The 20,826-nt window shown below is 44.6% G+C and overlaps 3 protein-coding genes across 6 annotated transcripts in view; 2 read left to right on the forward strand and 1 right to left on the reverse strand.

Annotated features, from left to right (window-relative positions):
* iqgap3 (IQ motif containing GTPase activating protein 3) overlaps positions 1-1,636 on the reverse strand; it is a 35,924-nt gene extending 34,288 nt beyond the window's left edge. The window contains exons 1-4 of the mRNA XM_070911271.1: positions 1,609-1,636; positions 581-668; positions 148-304; positions 1-5 (exon numbers count right to left, since the gene is read on the reverse strand). The exon at positions 1-5 is cut by the window's left edge and continues 73 nt beyond it. Coding sequence (XP_070767372.1) covers positions 1-5; positions 148-304; positions 581-668; positions 1,609-1,636 — 278 coding nt within the window. The remainder of the gene's footprint in view (positions 6-147; positions 305-580; positions 669-1,608) is intronic.
* Positions 1,637-1,992: 356 nt separating this feature from the next.
* LOC139290376 (tetratricopeptide repeat protein 24) lies at positions 1,993-14,721 on the forward strand. Of its 4 annotated transcripts, none has more exons than XM_070912140.1 (14): positions 1,993-2,194; positions 6,448-6,675; positions 7,702-7,995; positions 8,160-8,361; positions 8,676-8,882; positions 9,036-9,164; positions 11,318-11,439; positions 11,668-11,748; positions 12,346-12,410; positions 12,531-12,604; positions 12,947-13,058; positions 13,227-13,255; positions 13,427-13,466; positions 13,551-14,721. In XM_070912140.1, exons 2-14 carry the CDS (start codon positions 6,484-6,486, stop codon positions 13,660-13,662), a joined length of 1,659 nt encoding a protein of 552 aa, XP_070768241.1. In that variant the 5' UTR covers positions 1,993-2,194; positions 6,448-6,483; the 3' UTR covers positions 13,663-14,721. The 4 variants fall into 4 exon arrangements, with proteins under 4 accessions (XP_070768241.1, XP_070768242.1, XP_070768243.1 ...); XM_070912141.1 differs by having other exon boundaries at positions 13,360-13,466; positions 13,551-13,581; XM_070912142.1 differs by lacking the exon at positions 13,551-14,721 and having other exon boundaries at positions 13,388-13,441.
* Positions 14,722-14,784: 63 nt separating this feature from the next.
* LOC139289851 (gonadotropin-releasing hormone II receptor-like) lies at positions 14,785-20,826 on the forward strand. Its single transcript, XM_070911494.1, has 4 exons — positions 14,785-14,826; positions 17,208-17,748; positions 19,676-19,877; positions 20,011-20,826. Exons 1-4 carry the CDS (start codon positions 14,816-14,818, stop codon positions 20,406-20,408), a joined length of 1,152 nt encoding a protein of 383 aa, XP_070767595.1. The 5' UTR covers positions 14,785-14,815; the 3' UTR covers positions 20,409-20,826.

Below are 20,826 nucleotides of genomic sequence, written 5' to 3' on the forward strand. Positions count from 1 at the left end.
AGTGCCTGATCAGATCAATACACAGTTGATTATTTGGGGTACTGACAGGTTCTGATTAATAATATTATTAATGAACACTGATAATATCTTTTTTAGATTTTGCTGTAGAGAACTGGGAGTGTGTGTGTGTGTGTGTGTGTGAGTGACCTGGTATCGGAGCTGTTCAGGGTCGTAGATCTTCTTCAGGGCGACGGCGTTTGGAGCAAATCGATGACCCAGTTTTGCGAGAACAACTCCGTTCCTCAGCGCCTCCTCCAGCTCAGTGGGAGCAGGAAGCTCCTCCCCCAGACACGCCTCGATCCACCTGAGGAAGAAGAAGAAGTGTTGTTGTTCAGATGTTTGGACTGAGAGCTTTAAGGAAACAACCAGAGGCCTGTACTAGGAAGCAGGATTTGAGGTTAGTGAGGTAACTTCAGGGTTAACTCTGGGTTTTCAGGAGCAGGTTAGGTGTGCAGCATAAGCTACCATGACGATGTACCCCAGTAAGAAGTGAACCACCATCAAAACCCTGAAGTTACCTCGCTAACTTCAAATCCTGCTTCCTAGTACAGGCCTCAGGTCTGAAGTGAATCCTACTGACCTTTTGGCCTCCTCCAGCCTGCAGAGGTACTGATAGGCCACATTCTGGATCCTCTGCTCATCCATCTGCTCTGCTGTCAGACGCTCATCTGAACAACACACACACACACACACACACACACACACACACACACCTCTTCAGGTAAGAAGTATTCAGGTACACTTGTTTATACTCTGACTGTCCTGAATGAGTCTCACATCCTAAATATTAACTCACACTGAGGTTATAAACAGACAGACAGGTAAAGAGACAGACAAGTGTGTTAATGTGTTTACGATTCAGAAGCAGTTTTATTTTGAAAGGAAAACAACAGTGTTGTTTACTCATAGAATAAAAATCAGTGCAAGTTGTCAGGATAAATTATGAGGAAAGCTTTATGTAGCGGTCAGTCGATATTATATATATTCTCATATGTGAGACCTTTAAACAGAATCTTTATATTGTAGAATAAAGCCAGCAACATGAAGACATCTCACCGACCTGTGGGAACTATCTAATGGACTAAATTATTCAACAGAAAAGAATCAATAATTAATCAATCGTTAGTTGCAGCTCTGTTAATATTCATCTGAAGTGATATAAATCTTTAAGAATAAAACCCATATAACTCTTATAAGTGTGAAAGTTTACAACAAAAACAGTAAAAGCAACAAATCAAAAGTGAAACATTCAAAATATGTTTCCATAATAATCATAAGACGTTTTTATGTCACTTGGCAAATAACTACTTGTGTTAAAGTATCATACGTTTTCCTACACTAAAATAGTTAATAGTATGTTTCTATCACTTGGTCATAATGTGTCCTTAGTTATAATTAGCTGAAATAAATCCACTTTTGTTGATGTCAGTTTTCTAAATAAAGTAAACATAATAAAACATATTAACAGACAGGTAAACAGATAGATAGGTAGACAGATAAAAACAAGGGCATGTGTCACTTTTATGAAACTAAAAGGAAAATATGTTTGTTCGGTGAAACATGAATAAAGATGTAGAAACTAGATAGATAAACTGCAGTTTGACTCACAGCGACTCTGTCCGGCTGAATCCGCCATGTTGGCTGTTCGTTCCGTGTCTTCGTCCTGCGGCGGGTTAATTCACTTTATATTTATCCTCTCGGTGGATAAACTTCTCTTTGAAATCTCTCCAGTTTAAATTCAGACCGTAAAAACGTAAAACACAGTTCGGTCTCAGTTTGAAACTGTCCTCTGCTCGAAGATGCTTCCTGTCTGAAGTTTGAAAGCTCCCGCCGCCCTCTAATTGGCCGAACGACCAGCTCCATTGGCTGGAGCGTTGCCGCATTGGATTGTGGTCTATGTGTTTTGCTGTCGTTAAAGTAAACGCCAACTATAATTTGTTTTTTATTGTAAGTGATATTATATATCAGCCTCCGCGTTAGATAGTTATCTACTTTATCTATCGAACACATTGTTTCTCCTGTGGTCGTTTCCATGTTGCTATAGCAACGCAGTCAACTAGTCAGCAGTAGCACATAGCAGATGTTGCTAGCGGCTTCATTAAACTCGTAGCTATCGATCTTACTTCAGAACAGTTATTGACAACTGAACATTGAACAGCTCAGTATGAAGGAGCTTCATCTTCACCTGAACACTGTAAGTGTTGGTCCACTGATATGTTAGCTAACGCTGCTAAAGGCAGGTCAGCACTAGGGTTAGTTAACAAGTAGTTAACGTTAGCTAGTAGAGGAAATAGCAGAAAGTTTTTTCATATATATATATATATATATATATATATATATATATAGCTACTATAATTCATACAGTGAGACAGTTTCAACGTGTTTTACTGTATAATCTCTTTAACTAATGATAATAATACAACTTGATTTAAAAACATGTTCTGAGCTGGCTTCAGTCTATATGAATAATAACGTTGCACCCTTTTGTGTCTATTACATCTGGAGGATTCATGACAGATCGATGGTAAATGATCTGATTTTACTGGGTAAATATTCTATTCATACGGTTTACATATTGTCACTTATATTCGGTTCATTGAGATTTATTCAATCATCTGTTTCTCTGTGCAATTTCATGTTCATGTACCGACTCCTCCAGCAAAGGGCGCTGTTAACTTTAACTTTCAGCTTCACCAATGGAAACTAGGAAGGGGAACAGGAAGAGGAAAGGTGTCCTTCACAGAAATAAAGCTTGAAACAGCAATTCAATTCAATTTTCAATTCAGTTTTATTTATATAGCGCCAAATCACAACAAAAGTCATCTCATGACACTTTACAAATAGAGCAGGTCTAGACCGACTCTTTATAGTGTTATTACAGAGACCCAACAGTTCCCACCATGAGCAAGCACTTTGGCGACAGTAGCAAGGAAAAACTTCCTTTTAAGAGGCAGAAACCTCTTAAAATCAGACTCTAGGTGGGCGGTCATCTGCTTTGACCGGTTGGGTTTGAGAGAGAGAGAGAGAGACATAGAGAGGGAGGGAGAAAGAGAGAGGGGGAGAGACAGAAAGAGACAGAGAGAGAGATAGACGTAGAAACACAGACAGACAGACAGACAGGCAGAGATGTATGGCATCACTAGCAGTAGATATAGCAGCTATAATTATAATAATAATAATGGAAATATGACTGATAATAGTAGTTACATCTGTAATAATAGCTGAGATTAATAATAGCAATAACAGCTTTAATAGTAACAGAACTATGACTAAACATAGTAACTGTAGTGATGAGAGTCAGGCAGGCCTTTGGCAGCAGCAGCCAGGCGTACCAGGACCACGATCCACAGGAACCTGCGAGACGACAAAGCACAAAGAAACTCCGGGGAAGATATAAAATTAGTAACATGCATTGGAGGGACGTGTAAAGATGGAGAGGGAGAGGAGGAAAGCTCAGTGCATTATAGGAAGTCCCCCAGCAGTCTAGGCCTATAGCAGCATAACTAGGGGGCTGGTCCAGGCAGGCCTGAGCCAGCCCGAACTATAAGCGTTATCAAAAAGCAAAGTCTTAAGCCTACTCTTAAAAGTAGAGAGTGTGTCTGCCTCCCGGACCCAAACTGGGAGCTGATTCCACAGGAGAGGAGCTTGATAGCTGAAGGCTCTGGCTCCTGTTCTGCTTTTGGAGACTCTAGGAACCACAAGCAGCCCTGCATTCTGGGAGCGCAGTTCTCTAGTGGGGTAATAGGGTACTATGAGCTCTTTAAGATATGATGGTGCCTGACCAGTAAGAGCTTTGTAAGTCAGGAGAAGGATTTTAAACTCTATTCTAGATTTTACAGGGAGCCAGTGCAGCAAAGCTAACACAGGAGAAATATGATCTCTTTTCCTGGTTCCTGTCAGTACACGTGCCACAGCATTCTGGATCAGCTGGAGAGTCCTCAGGGACTTATTGGGACAGCCTGATAATAAGGAATTGCAATAATCCAGCCTAGACGTGACAAATGCATGGACTAATTTTTCTGCATCTGTTTTGAGACAGGATCTTCCTGATGTTTCAATGTTACGGAGGTGAAAGAAGGCAGTCCTTGAAGTTTGTTTTACGTGGGAGTTAAAGGACATGTCCTGATCAAAGACAACTCCGAGATTCCTCACGGTGGCGCTGGAGGCCAGGGCAATGCCATCTAGGGTAACAATATCCTTAGATACTGTGTTTCTGAGGTGTTCAGGGCCAAGAACAATAACTTCTGTCTTGTCCGAGTTCAACATCAGATAATTACAGGTCATCCAGTTCTTAAGGCATGCTTGGAGCTTGGCTAACTGATGAGGTTCTTCTGGCTTGATCGATAAATATATCTGGGTATCATCCGCATAGCAATGAAAATGTATGGAGTGTTTTCTAATAGTATCTCCTAAAGGAAGCATATATAAGGTGAATAGTATTGGTCTAAGCACAGAACCTTGTGGAACTCCATGACTGACTTTGGCGTACATGGAGGATTCATCGTTAACATGTACAATCTGAGATCGATCTGATAAATACGACTTAAACCAGCTTAGTGCGGTTCCTTTGATGCCAATTAAATGTTCCAGTCTCTGTAATAGGATATGATGGTCAATGGTGTCGAATGCAGCACTAAGGTCTAACAAAACAAGTATAGAGACAAGTCCTTTGTCTGATGCAGTTAGAAAGTCATTTGTAACTTTCACCAGTGCTGTCTCTGTGCTATGATGAGCTCTGAAACCTGACTGAAAGTCCTCAAGCAACTTATTGTCATGTAGAAAGTCACACAGCTGGTTGGCGACTGCTTTCTCAAGAATCTTGGAGAGAAAGGGAAGGTTAGATATACAGTAGGTCTATAGTTGGCTAAAACCTCTGGATCAAGAGTGGGCTTTTTAAGAAGAGGTTTAATTACAGCTACTTTAAAGGACTGAGGTACGTAGCCTGTTAATAAAGACAGACTGATCATGTCTAGTAAAGAAGTGCTGACTAAAGGTAAAACCTCTTTAAGCAGCCAGGTTGGGATGGGGTCTAAGAGACAAGTTGATGGCTTAGATGAAGAGATGGTTTTAGTAATTTGGTGAAGGTCAGTAGGAGGAAAGCAATCTAAATATACATCAGGTTTTACAGCTGTTTCTGAGATTCCTGAGTTTGAAGGTAAGATACCACCTGAAGACAGGAGGTGATCAATTCTGTCCAAATCCATTTGGGAGGGACGAAGGTTAGCATAGGAGTCCTCAGTTGTATTGAGACATGGCATTGAATTAAATGCAGATGGAATCACTTCCTTAAATTTAGCTATCTGGTAGATATCTGGTGTAGACTTTTTTGACTAATGGCGTGTAGTCCAGTAATAGGAATTCAAAAGTTATTAAATAATGGTCCGATAACAAAGGATTCTGTGGAAAGACTATTAGATGTTCAATTTCAAGTCCATATGTCAGAACCAGGTCGAGGGTGTGATTAAAACAGTGATTGGGTTTCTGTACCCTCTGACAGAAGCCGATCGAATCCAATAAACAGATAAATGCAGTACCAAGGCTATCCTTATCAACGTCCACATGAATATTAAAATCACCCAAGATAATGACTTTGTCTGTTTTAAGGACTAAACCTGATAAAAACTCTGAGAATTCAGATAAGAATTCAGAGTATGGACCTGGAGCGCGATAGACTTTAACGAATAAGACTGGCTTCGTTTACTAATACAGCTTTAGATGACAGAGATCTGATGTTTAACAGTCCACACTTAATTTTCCTATTGTTTTGGCCTATAGCAGTAGTGGTCTTAATTTATATTATGTTTTTATTAACGACTCCTCTCCTGTTTATTTTTGATTGAATTAATTTAAGTGGCTGGGGGGCAGACACAGTCATTATGGGGTTTTGGGTGGGTAACTGCTCTAATGGAAGCGCAGGGAAGCGTGTAGGACTGCGACTCTGCCTCCTGGTCTGGACTCTGGGTTGTCACGGTTTTGGTTCACTAATAAAGTCGGTCAGATTTCTAGATATGAGAGCCGCTCCATCCAAAGTGGGATGAATGCTGTCTCTCCTCATGAGACCAGGTCTCCTCCAGAAAGCTTGAAACAGCAGTTAACAAATAATAATAATAATCTCCACTGCAGAACTTTTAGTAGCTGCTCTGGGACTTTCGATCATATCACATAATCTTCATCAGTAGGTTGGATAGTACTAAATGGACCTTGAGGTGAGAATGATGATGATGATGGTTATTATTAGAGTATAGGTCAATATTTAGAGCTTTAGGTGTTTGCTTATTGTTGGTCATATTTGATGAACAGTTTGAAGACTTCACTTTGGATTGTAACAATTATATTATATTTATCATATTTAGATAAATAAATGACTAATCAATCAATGAAAACAATCAGCTCATTATTTTTCAGATTCTTCAGGTTTCAGATCTCTGTGTGTTTCTGTCTTCTCAGACTCTGTCCAGATGAGTTCTCCTCCTACAGATCAACATGGCGTCAGATGTGTCTCCTCCAGGTGAGGATGAGGTGAAGGTCAGAAGGAGGAGGAGGGAGGTGAGGAAGAAGGAGGTTCAGGCGGTGGACATCGAGGAGTTAACATCTGCTGGTCATAGAGCTCTGCAGGAGGGACGGACGGAGGATGCGCTGAGCTGCTTTAACAACACACTGAAGGCTGCAGGACAGGTGAGACTCCTGAGGGTCAAAGGTCACCAACAGGTGAGACTGCTGAGGGTCAAAGGTCAAGGTGGTTTAACAGTGCAGTCTACACAGACTACCTTCAACAATAGAGAGACGCTCTCACCACAGCCCAGTCCACCTACTACTCACACCTCATACACTCTGACCCCACCAACCCCAAGACTCTCTTTTCTACAATAAAGAAACTTCTCAAACCCAGTGACAACACCTCCAAATCCTTCACAGTTAACAAGTGCATCTCTTTCCTTTCATTTTTCCAAACAAAAATTGACACGATCTACAGCAACCTGACCCTCTACACCCCCCTTTACCACACAGCCCGTGTCCCCAATCGAGCTGCCCAACTGTTCATCAGCATCAACAACTGCACCTCCCAAGGCGTTCCCCAGGGTTCGGTGCTTGGCCCTCTCCTGTTCATCCTCTATATGCTCCCTCTTGGCAACTTAATTCATTGTCATGGTCTCCACTTCCATGGCTACACCAATGATTTCCAGCTCCATCTCCACTAAATCCATCACCACTGCAACCCTCTCCATGGCCTCACTGAAATTAAATCATGGATGCAAGCTAAACTGTGATAAATCAGACTTGATCATCATTAGTCCCAAATCCCTCACCAAAGCCACTCACAACTTCTACCTCCCTCACCCTTGATAACTCCACTCTGCCCCCCCCCCTTTAACACCATATCAGTCAAATCACCAGAACTGCCTTTTTCCCCTTAAGAAACATCACTCGTGTTGTGGCAATTAGAAAACCTGATGCTGTCTAGAGTCAGTGACATGATGGCAGTGAAATACCCAAACACAATATCTGTCTTTATCTCTAGTTCCCAAGAATTCACCCCATACGTATGTGGGAGAGACTGCTGGACAAACTGTTACACCACATATATAGTATATGTATATAAATAGTATAACAGTAGTAGAAGTAGTATTAACAGTGGTAGTAGTAGTAGCTGCAGGATTCAAAAAACTCGTTAATTTCCCATCATGCTCTGCTCCTCCTCAGCTGCAGGATTCGCGCATCCTCCAGGCCTGTTCCTTTAACCTCGGTGCAGCTTACGTGGAGGCGGGCCAGCCTAAGAAAGGTCTGGACTTCCTGCGTCGGGCTCAGTCCGGTCCAAAGGCAGCCCGTCTGCCAGACCTCCAGTTCAACCTGGCCCTGGCCCACAATGCACTAGGGCAGAGCCGAGAGGCTGCCGCCTACTTCCTGCAGGCCGCTCAGCTGTACAGATCGCAGGGAGACGGACGCAGCGAGGGGGGCGCCTGCTTGGAGATGAGCCACTGCTACAGCAGAGTACAGGTCAGAACCTGAACCTGAATTAGAGTTAGAGACAGAACCTGAATCAGGGACAGAACCTGAACCAGAGAGAACCAGTGTTTCAGGTGACAGCTCTGTGTGTGTGTGTGTGTGTGTGTGTGTGTGTGTGTGTGTGTGTGTGTGTGTGTGTGTGTGTGTGTGTGCAGGACTGGTCTCTGGCGGTTCAGGGTTTTCTGCGTGCTGCAGAGAGTTACAGAATGGCGGCCATGTTGGATTCTGCAGCCGCTGCCCTCAAAGAGGCAGGAAGTCACATGATCCAGTCAGCTCAGTTCAGCCATGATGACATCATTGGCGTGCTGACAGAGTGTCTGAGTTTGACAGACAGCATCACTGACCCGAGGATTCTGGGTAATCACCTAAACTGGACTTAATCATACTTTGTACTCTATATATAAAATGTATAAATATATATAGATATAAATATATGTATATATAAGTGTCGTATGTAGGAATGTTTTTGAACTTCATTTATAGAATCAAATCCCAACAGAAGTCATCTCATGGCACTTTACAAACAGAGCCGGTCCAGACCGCCTCTTTATAATGTTATTACAGAGACACAACAGTTCCCAAGTTCCTTTCAGATCATCTGATTGATTGATCGATTGATTGATTGATCAATTGATTGATTGATTGATTGTCTGTCTGCTGCTGTTGTCCAGGTGAGCTGTACCTGTCAGTGGGCGTGTCTTACTGCCGCCTCAGGTGTTTCCAGGAGGCCGTGCAGTGTTTCCAGGAGGCTCTGGGCCCCACGGCTCAGAGGCCTCCCTTGCTGGCCAAAGTGCTGCACAACCTAGGAGCCGCTCTAAACTCTGTGGGCCAGTTCACACCTGCTGTGGGCTACCACAGGCTGGCTGCTGGACTCTACGGTAAGAGACACGTTCATGATGTTGATGATGAACACATTTTAAGCCCAAAGCAAATGACTTATTGTTAAATATCATTATGATTCATTTGTGTTATCGCAGACGTACACACACACAAAACCTACACATTAACTATGTTTTAATGTGTGTGTGCAGGCTCTCTGGGTTGCCGTGGCGACCAGGCTCGGTGTTTCTGTAACTTGGCGTTCGCCTGCAGTCAGATGGGTGATGAAGAAGAGGCAACAGAGAGCTTCATCCACGCTCTACAGGGATTCAGAGACACCGGTAACATTAGTAACTTCTTTATTACTGTTTATTACATTTTAATACCAGTTATTTCTGATGTTTATTACTCTTCTATAACCAGATATTTTTCCATCATAATTTTATCTACCTTTATTTCGATTTCAGTTTCATCATCACTGTGTTGTCATGACAACATGAAGCATGAATTAGTGCACAGCAGAAAGTCTTACTTACGTTATGAAAAAATAAAGTGAGTGAACACATGTCTCACAGAGAGGGAGAGAGAGAGACAGACAGACAGGGAGAGAGAGAGACAGACGGGGAGAGAGAGAGACACAGAGAGCGAGACAGACAGGGACACATGTCATCTAATCAGAATCAGAAACTGTTTATTGCAAAGTAACATACATTACAAGGAATTTGCTGTGGTCTGAAGGTGCTATTGTTTTGATAACAAATAAGTAGAATATAAAAGCTAAAATAAGAATAAGAATAAAAATAAGATAAGATAAATAACAACAGTGCAGTGACCAGAATAAAGTAAAGTGTCCAGATAAAGTGTCCAGTAGGGGGTGGGTGCGTTAATGTAACGCAGTGGGGACAGGGGTGATGTACGTTAATATAACGTATAGCTTGTGTTTGTGGCGGGAGGTTTTGGTCCTGATGGACCGCAGCCTCCTCCCCTGGGAGGGGGTCGAACAGATGGTGTCCGGGGTGGGAGGGGTCGGCAGCGATCTTCCCTGCTCTCCTCAGGGTCCTGGAGGAGTACAGGTCCTGAAGAGATGGAAGGTTGCAGCCGATCACCCTCTCTGCAGAGCGGATGATACGCTGCAGTCTGCGTCTGTCCTTGGTGGAGGCAGCAGCGTACCAGACGGTGATGGAGGAGGTGAGGATGGACTCTATGATGGCAGTGTAGAAGTGAACCAGCATTTTTTGTGGCAGGTTAAACTTCCTCAGCTGCCTCAGGAAGTACATCCTCTGTTGGGCTTTCTTGATGAGGGAGCTGATGATCAGCTCCCACCGGAGGTCCTGGCTGATGATGGAGCCCAGGAAACGGAAGGACTCCACAGTGTCCACTGGGGAGTCACACAGGGTGATGGGGGCGGGTGGGGCTGCGCTCTTCCTAAAGTCAACAACCATCTCCACTGTCTTTGAAGCGTTAAGCTCCAGGTTGTTGCTGTTGCACCAGGTCACCAGGTGGTCAATCTCCCACCTGTAGGCAGACTGATCCTCTCCAGAGATGAGTCCGATGAGGGTGGTGTCGTCCGCGAACTTCAGGAGCTTGACAGACTGGTGACTGGAGGTGCAGCTGTTGGTGTACAGGGAGAAGAGTAGAGGAGATAGAACGCAGCCTTGAGGGGAGCCGGTGCTGATCGTCCGCCAGTCTGAGACGTGTTTCCCCAGCTTCACGTGCTGCTTCCTGTCAGACAGGAAATCTGTGATCCACCTGCAGGTGGGGTCAGGCACGTTGAGCTGGGAGAGCTTGTCCTGAAGAAGAGCCGGGACGATCGTGTTGAAGGCAGAGCTGAAGTCCACAAGCAGGATCCTGGCATAGGATCCTGCGGAGTCCAGGTGCTGGAGGATGAAGTGTAGAGCCAGGTTGACGGCGTCGTCTACAGACCTGTTGGCTCTGTAGGCGAACTGCAGGGGGTCCAGCAGAGAGTCTGTGATGGATTTGAGGTGGGACAGGACCAGGCGTTCAAATGATTTCATGACCACAGAGGTCAGGGCGACGGGTCTGTAGTCATTTAATCAAGTAATATCCAAACAGAGAGAGAGACAGACAGACAGGGAGAGAGACAGAGAGAGAGAGACAGACAGACAGACAGGGAGAGAGAGAGAGAGACAGGGAGAGAGAGACAGACAGACAGACAGGGAGAGAGAGAGAGAGACAGGGAGAGAGAGACAGACAGACTGAGAGACTGGCTGTCTCTACCTGTCTCTCTGTCTGTCTGTCTGCCGCTTTAATGTTTCTCTCTGTCTGTCTGCAACTTTAATGTCTGTACCTGTCTGTCTGTCTGTCTGCCACTCTAATGTCTCTACCTGTCTGTCTGTCTCTACCTGTCTGTCTGTCACTTTAATGTCTCTACCTGTCTGTCTGCCACTCTAATGTCTCTACCGGTCTGTCTGTGTGTCTCTACCTGTCTGTCTGTTACTTTAATGTCTGTTCTGGTCTGTCTGTCTCCCTGCAGATGACCACCTGGCTCAGGTTCAGGTGTGTGAGTCGTTGGCAGAGTGTTACCTGAAGCAGAAGAAGCAGCAGAAAGCTGTTCAGCTCTACCAACAGGCTCTGAGCGCCCTGTCTCACTGCAAGGTAACAGCTGCATATCAATGGAAGGGGGGTCAATGGTCAGAGGTCACAGTCGTGTCACATGAGTGGTTCTTAAATCTGTTTATTTAACACATTATCACCTGACACATGCAGGACTGTTTGATTTTTAATGAGCTGTCTCATAATCACATGACAAATTTATACACAGGTTCAGTCAATCCAAAGCTTACATCATTTTAACCAATCACAGCTCATATTTTTCACTTTCAGGACACTTCTGATTGTGTTCGGGATCGTCTGGTGGTGCATCTGACAGCAGCTCTACAGCAGAGTCTGACTGTCAGTCTGCAGGTCCGACCACAGGACACCACGTCACACCTCCGACCCACCAAAACACCACATCACGCCTCCGACCAACCAAAACACCACCTCTCACCTCCGACCAACCAAAACACCACATCACGCCTCCGACCAACCAAAACACCACCTCTCACTTCCGACCAACCAAAACACCACATCACGCCTCCGACCAACCAAAACACCCCGTCATACCTCCAACCAACCAAAACACCTCTATCACCCCCCTGACCAACCGAAGCATCTCTTCATGCCACCGACCAACCAAAACACCACGTCACACCTCCGACCAACCAAAACACTACGTCACACCTCTGACCAACCAAAACACCACGTCACGCCTCCAACCAACCAAAACACCACCACTCACCTCCGCCAACCAAAACACCACGTCACACCTCCGACCAACCAAAACACCTCGTCACACCTCCGACCAACCAAAACACCACGTCACACCACATCACACCTCCGCCCATCACAGCGACCCAAAACAGTTAAAATCATAATAATAATATATAAAGTAGAGAAAAGAAATCCAAGTGTACATCTGATGTCATCCTCATTAACCAGCACACCTTTTTTCACATTCAGTTGCCCCGTCCACTCAGACCACACCCAAAACACCTCACCGACCCACCAGTCGGACCTCGGGTCAGGTAACAGCCAATCAGCTCTCATTGTCACTGAGACACACCTGAGCCTGAATGTAGGAGTGAAATTTATTAGCAGCAATACTGACCTTTATTGGTCATTAATGTGCTCCACTCTCTTCACAGGAAGAGTGACATCACACAGAGTCCAGGCAGAACGTCCAACCAGCAACCAGAGGATCAGGAGGGGGAGGGTCAAGGTGAGTCTCACCTGTTCCAGGTAGAAACAGGCAGAATAACACAGTAAAAACAACTGTGTGATCTTTATTTAGCATACTTTCATAATTTAAAATAAAAGCAAACAAAAGATGTGTTGCCATGGTAACAAATGGCAGTGTCATGACACATGTTAACTGGTGAGGATGTATTTCCCAATGTTCATGTCAACTTTCCAGAAAAGCAGCAACTTTATCACATCAACTCAACCTGACTGCTGTACTGTGTGTCTGAGTGGCGGGTCCGCCATGTGCTACAGATGTTAGCTGAGGCGTTTTACATGACGCTAAGTCATGCAGAAAAACTAACAGCTAGTGTGTGAACAGGATCAGGGCAGAAGGCCACAGGTACACAGGAAGCAGCAGAGCATTGTGGGTCGGCAGGGGGCAGAGCCACTGAAGGACATGAATACATGACCATTGTACCTGGACTACACAGGTAACACACGTATGAATAATATTGGCACAGTACAACAGTTATTAATAAGTCAGTCTTATTGATTTGCTACCACCCAACCTGCACATCCAGTGACCTCAGATGGGCCCTGAGCCAGAGGTTGACAACCGGTTTCTTTTGCAATAAACCTTTGTGTCTCTGTGTTTCCAGTTCATACCAGTCCAACCAGCTGCAGCACAGTGAGTAACCTGATACACCTGCTCCTGAGTTCTGCTGGTTCTCTGATGTTCTACAGAGGACCCAGGAGAACTCAGGAGAACTGTGCCATGAAATATGATTTCAGAACAATCTGACGATGTTCCATTGAACAGACAGGAAGTGGAGGTGATGACGTACCTGTGTGTTTTCAGGTGAACTGTGGTCGGACAGAGAGAACCTTCACACTGACAGGTAACTGACACCCGTCAGACATTAAAACACAAAATGACACAACAGCTGTGAGCTGAATCCAGAGTGGTGGTTGTTTTCTTTCAGTGAAACCTCCTTGGTCCAGGAGATAGATGCCTCGCCCACCGGCCCAGATGGCGTCAGAGAGGCCACACCCCATGCCGCCAGGTGGAAGTCTCGGTTCTGTTCACTGATGTAGACTCACCTGTCTGATGCTGTTGATCGTGTATAAAGATTCTGGTTTCCACAGAAATCTACAGGAAGTAAACAGTGCTGCTTTTACTAGCCTCATCACAGAGTCCTGCACATAGCCTGATCCACATCACATAGCCTGATCCACATCACAGAGTCTGATCCACATCACAGAGTACTGCACATATTCTGATCCATTTAGCTGGAAGTGATGAGAAGATCAATCTGATGTTAACTTCCTCTTTAAAGTGAAGTCTTGATCTGTAAAATCCATGTCTGATATTATTCATATTTTCTATATTTCTATATAGCACTTTTCCTTGTTGGTGGCAGGGTCCGCCATACATACATTCAAATTGCCTTCAAACACACGAGATTCCCATGAAACAATGCAGCATGTAATCCAGTGCTGGCTGCACCGTGAACTAATACACAAGCTGCTGTTGCCACAGTAACCACAGGTGTCACCTTATCAACCAGGACTGAAATCTGATGGATTAAATTAAAACGGATTAAATACTGAAATTCAAACTCATAATCGATCAATCAATCAGTCAGTGTGGACAGTTGAATGAAATGTTGTTCCTGTGTGTTAAATACTCATCATTATTAATATTAATGATCAGCTCAAACATCCTGACTCGTGTTTAATTCATCAAAGACTTCATTCTGCTGATCAGGCAGGAAACACACACACAGTGGTGTCTCCATCACTTCAGAGGACATTACATTGACTTACATTCATTTCCTGGAGATTCACCATAATCCAAACCTTACTCTAACCTAGCACAAACCTTACTCTAACCTTACTCTAACCTAACCCAAACCTTACTCGAACCTTAAACCAAGTCTTCAACCTAAAATGTAAGGATTAACGTTATGGGGCACAGTGTGACTGTGTAAACAGATTTATATCCCCACAACATGACTAATCCACATCCACACACACTCTCTCGTGGAGCTCCTCCTCCCTGCGCTGCAGTCTGCAGGTTTCTCTTCAGTGCTTCAGAAGCTGCTGCAGTCGACAGCAACCTGAACTGATCCAGATCAGAAAAGGTTCTGTTCATTAGACCGGGTTCTTCAGAGTTCTTTGTGGGTTCCTGAACAGAGAACATGAGGAGAACAGAAGAGTCCGACCTGAAGAGGAGAAACGTTCAGTGATGCTGATCAGGTAAAAACACAAACCTTTTCACAATAAAAGCCTCCCTGACAGACTTACAGCTGTTCTTTAACCGAAGCATCTTAGTTCTTCCTCACTTGAGCAACTTTTGGATTCTTTCAGCCAAAAATTGATTTTGAACTCGATACAGATTGAGCAACAAACAGGTTGTTTGTTGCTTCACGGTGAGTCGGTCAGTTTGATGTGTTTTATTGATTTTGCAGGTCTGATCAGGATTTACTGTCGCTGATTTCAAAAGTATATATATATATATATATAACATGATTTTATCAGGACAGAACGAGTCATTGTTCCTGTTGTTTACACAGTTCAACATTTAGAAACATTAAGAACAACATTAAGAAATATTAGAAAATAAGACAGTATATAGTATAAAACTGTTTCTGCTGGCTGAACTGAACATTTATCTTTTTAAGAGATGAACATTACTAATGTTAGCCAGTTAGCTAGCTAGCTGGTGTGTCTTAAGTTGAAGGAGCTTGTCAGCTCACTGTAAATGTAAACTTCAGCTGCTGACTCATTAGCTAGCAAGCAAGCCACAGTAATGTTAGCGTTAGCATCAGACAGTCTACCGTTAACATTAATAGGGTTAGGGTTAGCAAGCTAACCTCACTGAGTTGGGTTGAACCCTTAGTTAGTCTCAGCACCAGCTGACATAGGGGACTCTTTTCTGGGCTCAGGTCTTGGGTTTGGAGGGCTTTGGACTGGAGGGTGTCTAGGAGTCTGGATTTAAGATGATGTCCTCCAGTCTCTAACGGAGTGTAGACCAGGTCTCTGTTAGAGGAGTTTACCCTCTCAGATCTGCTCTGATGGCAGTGAATCTATTGGAATGAACTGATTTCATCATTTTAAAAGTCAAACAAAATGTTGACAGTCTGTGACACCTTCTGTCCTCACAGCCTCGACTCACCTTCTATAGGTGCTTCTTTGTTCAGTTCCTGAGGAGCTCTCTTCCCCTGTCTCTGATGAGTCAAATCAGCTCTTGATTGGCTGATCCCTGATCAGTGCAGCAGGTAGAACAGGAAGTAATGAAATCTTTTTTCATTGATGAACCAGTAAACCATCATCAGGTCTTTAGTGAATTAAAACCTGAACAGGTGAAACAGTCCAGTTTCTGCTCTGACCCCTCATTGGTCAATGTGAATCAGTTACCATGGTAACCCCTCAGGTCTTTGTGCTTTAAAGACTTTTATCTCTGAGCTTTAATCGGGACAGACAGGCAGGAAGTCACATTAAGTGTCACAGTTGTGCTAGCAGGGTAACAAAGGACATGAGGACAAGGACCCAGAGGCCGTGCTTGATGCAGTCAAAGGATCTGATATCAGAACAAAGGGGACAAAGGCTTACTGAAACCATTAGGCAAGGTCCAAAACAGTCAGGGTACAGAGAGTACATAAACAAAGACACAAAGCACATGGTAGCACAACTTAAAGGAAGAAGACCAGTTTAAATGGTGAGTAACTGATGAGGGAAGTGAGAACAGGTGTGTATTTGGGTGGGACAGTCAGGAGGGACAGTCCAAATGCATCTGGTGGACTGGTGGAGAATAGCACTGAAGGGCCTGGGAGGGGAGGGACAGGGAGACAGACTATGACAAAAGGCGTTTTCAGATCAAACAGTTCTAGGGAGCTTCAAGGGCTTCTTTTCTGTTTTTCTTCCGATGAAAGGAAGTAAGCTGGTCAGCGGTTGGTATAGCAATGTCGCACACAAGATTTTTTTATTTCACTTTGATGAGTCAAAATCATGCTGTATTCCCCTGTCACATATACGCTCAACAAAGCTGTTTTAGATCCTCTGTAGAGCTGTCTGATGGACACCAGGGACCTTCAGGACATCCTGGTCTAAGACACTGGCCTAAGAGTCCTGCAATGGAACTGCAATAGTATTTGCATTGTCCCTGGTTCGAGTCTGACCGGGTACCTTTGAGGCATGTTGTCCGCTCTCTCTCCCCTCATTTCCTGTCTATCGTCATCAAAATAAAGGCAACATGTACTTTGTTGTTTTTTACTAGACTGTAAACTGTTAGATGAGTTGTTGTGTATGGATCAGGTGTAGAAACAGAACTATAAAAAGAAGACATTGTGGTTTTAGCAGCAGTTAGCTTTGGAGCTATTTGTTGCAGTGACTGCATGTAGCATCCCTAAAGTCTTGAACCAGATGACTTCAGGATGGACTACTGACTAGATGGTAAAGAACTATCTCACCTGTGAGGGTTCCATCCTGGATCCCCTGTTGTTCATCTGTACCTGTGACAGAGAGAAAAGTTTTCCCTGTCAGACAAAACTGAGGGCTTTGCATCATCACTTTGATAAAGTACCCAAATATTAGATGTGACATCACCTATGACATTTTCTTCTTCTTCTCCTCTGCAGGATGTCAGGTAACTGGTCTGTCGTGAGGCTGTCATCACTGGCTCCACCCACCAGTTACGTAGCGCCGCTGCCTCCCAACACCTCCCAGTTCCCCCCTCTCACGGACTGGGAGGCTCCCAGTTTCACTCCTGCTGCTCAGTTCCGTGTCGGAGCCACCTTGGTCCTCTTCCTGTTCGCCACCTGCAGTAACCTCGCCCTATTGGCCAGCCTGTGGCGTGGACGTGGACGGCAGCTTGCGTCTCACCTGCGGCCGCTGATGTTGAGCCTGGCGTCGGCTGATCTGATGATGACGTTTGTGGTGATGCCTCTGGATGTGGTGTGGAACGTGACGGTGCAGTGGTACGGAGGAGAAACACTATGTAAGCTGCTCAGCTTCCTGAAGCTGTTCGCCATGCACGCCTCCGCCTTCATCCTCGTCGTCATCAGCCTCGACCGCCAGCACGCCATCCTGCACCCGCTGGACGCTCTGAACGCTCACCGCAGGAACCGACGCATGCTGCTGCTGGCCTGGAGCCTCAGCCTGCTGCTCGCATCGCCACAGGTAACACATCACCACAGGTAACACATCACCACAGGTGAAACATCACATCACCACATCACATCACCACAGGTGACACACCACATCATCACAGGTGAGACATCACCACAGGTGACACATCACATCACCACAGGTAACACCTCACATCATCACAGGTGACACATCACCACAGGTAACACATCACATCACCACAGGTGACACATCACATCACCACAGCTGACACATCACATCACCACATCACATCACCACAGGTAACACATCACCACAGGTAACACATCACATCACCACAGGTAACACATCACATCACATCACCACAGGTAACACATCACATCACCACAGGTGACACATCACATCACCACAGGTGACACATCACATCACCACAGCTGACACATCACATCACCACATCACATCACATCACCACAGGTAACACATCACATCATCACAGAGCAGGTTTCAGGACTGCAGAGGTCATATTTATTACATCAGAATCAGAAACTGTTTATTGCCAAGTAACATACATTACAAGGAATTTGCCGTGGTCTGATGGTGCTACATTTTTTTAACCCTAACATAATCTGACAGACAACAAGCATGTAAAAATATAAAGGTAAAAGAATAAGATAAGAGGAACAGTAATAACACAATCTGAGCTCTGATTGGCTGCAGGTTGGTGCTCCGTCCTGATTGGTTGTGTATCTGGACTGTTTGGAGCAGAAATCCACGAAACCTTTAAACATATACATATATATGTATATATATATATGTGTGTGTATATATGTATGTATATATTTATATATGTATACATATATGTGTGTGTGTATATATATATATATATTCACACACATCCTGTATGAACTCTCCATTCTGCTGCAGAATATTTCCACAGTTAACAGTCAGCTGACAGCTCACTGTCTGTGATATGAATTATTCATTTTTATGATGATTATATACACCACAGGACAAATTGATGGTGAGACTGAAGATCTGTTCATCTTTCTGTCTGATTAGAGAGGAGATTAGATGTGATGAAGTGTTTGGCTGCAGATTGTTTTATCATCAGTTGATCTACATATTATTATTGATATTATTATTATTGTCACAAAGTCTCCTGTCTCTGTTGTCTCTGATGTAGGTGAAAGTTCTCAGTTCTCAGTGAAGCTGCAGTCGAATCCTCCGTCAGGTAAAAGTCCTGAACATGAAATCCCTGCAGGAATGTTCTGGTTTCGGATGGAGAGATTAAATGTGTGAAACCTCCTGCTGTTAGCTCGGGCTAACTGCTCCCCTTGGTTTCTATAAGGAATGCTAACCCCGCTAAGAGGCCACCAGCTGGAAAACAGAGCTGAAACAAACTGAGCAACAAAAACACAGCAACCTGACACAGTTTATCAAGAGCCCAAGAATCCCACTGGAAGTTAAGCTAGCACTAAAGCAGATCACCTGTTTTAGCATTAAGCAGGTGAACGGGACTGTTTCAATACGAGTTGTCTCTCCTGTCGACTGTTAAACATGTTTCAGCAACAAGACAACTCTGCAGCATCATTCAGCTGTTAGATCATCTTTGAATCAAGTGTTTTGGTATCTAAATGCTGTCAAAGTCCAACCATCCATCTTTAAGAACACATTTCCTGAGTCCAGGCAGAGATTCTGTTTCTCACCTTCATTGGAAAACAAATAAGTAGAATATAAACATAGTTCAAGGAGACTGTTGGTTCTATTCTGCATCTCAAAGACAGTCACACAAAGGATTTGCATCTTTAATAAACTCGTGACCTCCTGCAGCTCCTCTCAGCTCAGTTGACAGAAGTGATTCTCGATGCATCATTCCTGGTCAGGTAGAACTGAGACACTTGATAAATTCGGGCCCAGAGCTTCACCAGAACTCTACCTGCACTCAAGTAGCAGTAAGAATCCTCCGTCTGTCTCCCTGCAGCTGTTTATCTTCCGGGCGATCAGGATGGAGGGTGTTGACTTCACTCAGTGTGTGACTCACGGCAGCTTCAGCCGCCGCTGGCAAGAGACTGTGTACAACATGTTCCACTTCACCACGCTGTACATCGTCCCTCTACTGGTGATGAGCTGCTGTTACAGCCGCATCCTGCTGCACATCCACCTGCAGCACCTGAGAGACAAAGGTAAGACACACCTGTAACACACCTGTACAATGGCTACACATCCACCAACAACAGCCGAGAGACCAGGGTAAGATACAACTGTACGACACTGACAGAGTGACATCACTAACGGAGCCCCTCCCTCTCTCAGCAGGTGAGTCGTACCTGCGTCGCAGCGGCACTGACATCATCCCGAAGGCTCGGATGAAGACTTTGAAGATGACGGTGGTCATTGTGCTGTCCTTCGTGGTGTGCTGGACTCCGTACTACCTGCTGGGGATCTGGTACTGGTTCCAGCCCGACATGCTGCGCGTCACACCTGAGTACGTCCACCACGCCCTCTTCGTGTTCGGGAACCTGAACACCTGCTGCGACCCCGTCATCTACGGCTTCTACACGCCGTCCTTTAGGGCCGACCTCGCCGCCTGCTGCCGCAAGACAGGGAGAGACGCCTCCCCGCGATCTCCGGACCGACTGTCCGCCAAGCAGGGCCCTCACAGTGGTGAGCATGAGTTGGACCCCGCCACCAACAACCAGGTTGCAGGAGACTAACACCGACCAATCAGGGGACAGCAGTTAAATGATAACACATTCTGTACCTGAACACTGTTAGAGTGTGAAAACCTGAACTGGATCGGCTGAAGGTGGATCAGGACTCTAACTCTGTCTGCCCCCACATGGACAAAAAACACTTCCTGCAGCTTTAATAGGGCAACAACTTTAAAATTTTTAAATGAATTTATAAAATTCTGTTTTAAGACATGAAAATGTTTTCTGTTTCTTCCATCAAATGATTCTGTCTGGCGACAAACTGAATACACAGGAAAGAAACTGCAGTATTTTTATTGATTGATCCATTGATTTTGTTCCCGTAGTTGTAGTGATAGTAGTACTGATAGTAGTAGTAGTAGTAGTATCATCATCATCCTCATCATCTATGAGTTAATAAACAAGACGTTTTCTACTTCAA

This window comes from Enoplosus armatus, chromosome 9 (genome assembly GCF_043641665.1).
Source record: "Enoplosus armatus isolate fEnoArm2 chromosome 9, fEnoArm2.hap1, whole genome shotgun sequence".
NCBI lineage: Eukaryota > Metazoa > Chordata > Actinopteri > Centrarchiformes > Enoplosidae > Enoplosus > Enoplosus armatus.

Coding starts and splice junctions, on each gene's coding strand:
- LOC139290376 (XM_070912140.1), top strand. CDS start 6,484: ATGGCGTCAGATGTGTCTCCTCCAGGTGAGGATGAGGTGAAGGTCAGA. Junction 7,996..8,159: donor ACTGCTACAGCAGAGTACAG/GTCAGAACCTGA, acceptor GTGTGTGTGCAG/GACTGGTCTCTGGCGGTTCA. Junction 13,467..13,550: donor GAGAACCTTCACACTGACAG/GTAACTGACACC, acceptor GTTTTCTTTCAG/TGAAACCTCCTTGGTCCAGG.
- LOC139289851 (XM_070911494.1), top strand. Junction 17,749..19,675: donor TGCTGCTCGCATCGCCACAG/GTAACACATCAC, acceptor GTCTCCCTGCAG/CTGTTTATCTTCCGGGCGAT. Junction 19,878..20,010: donor GCAGCACCTGAGAGACAAAG/GTAAGACACACC, acceptor CTCTCTCAGCAG/GTGAGTCGTACCTGCGTCGC.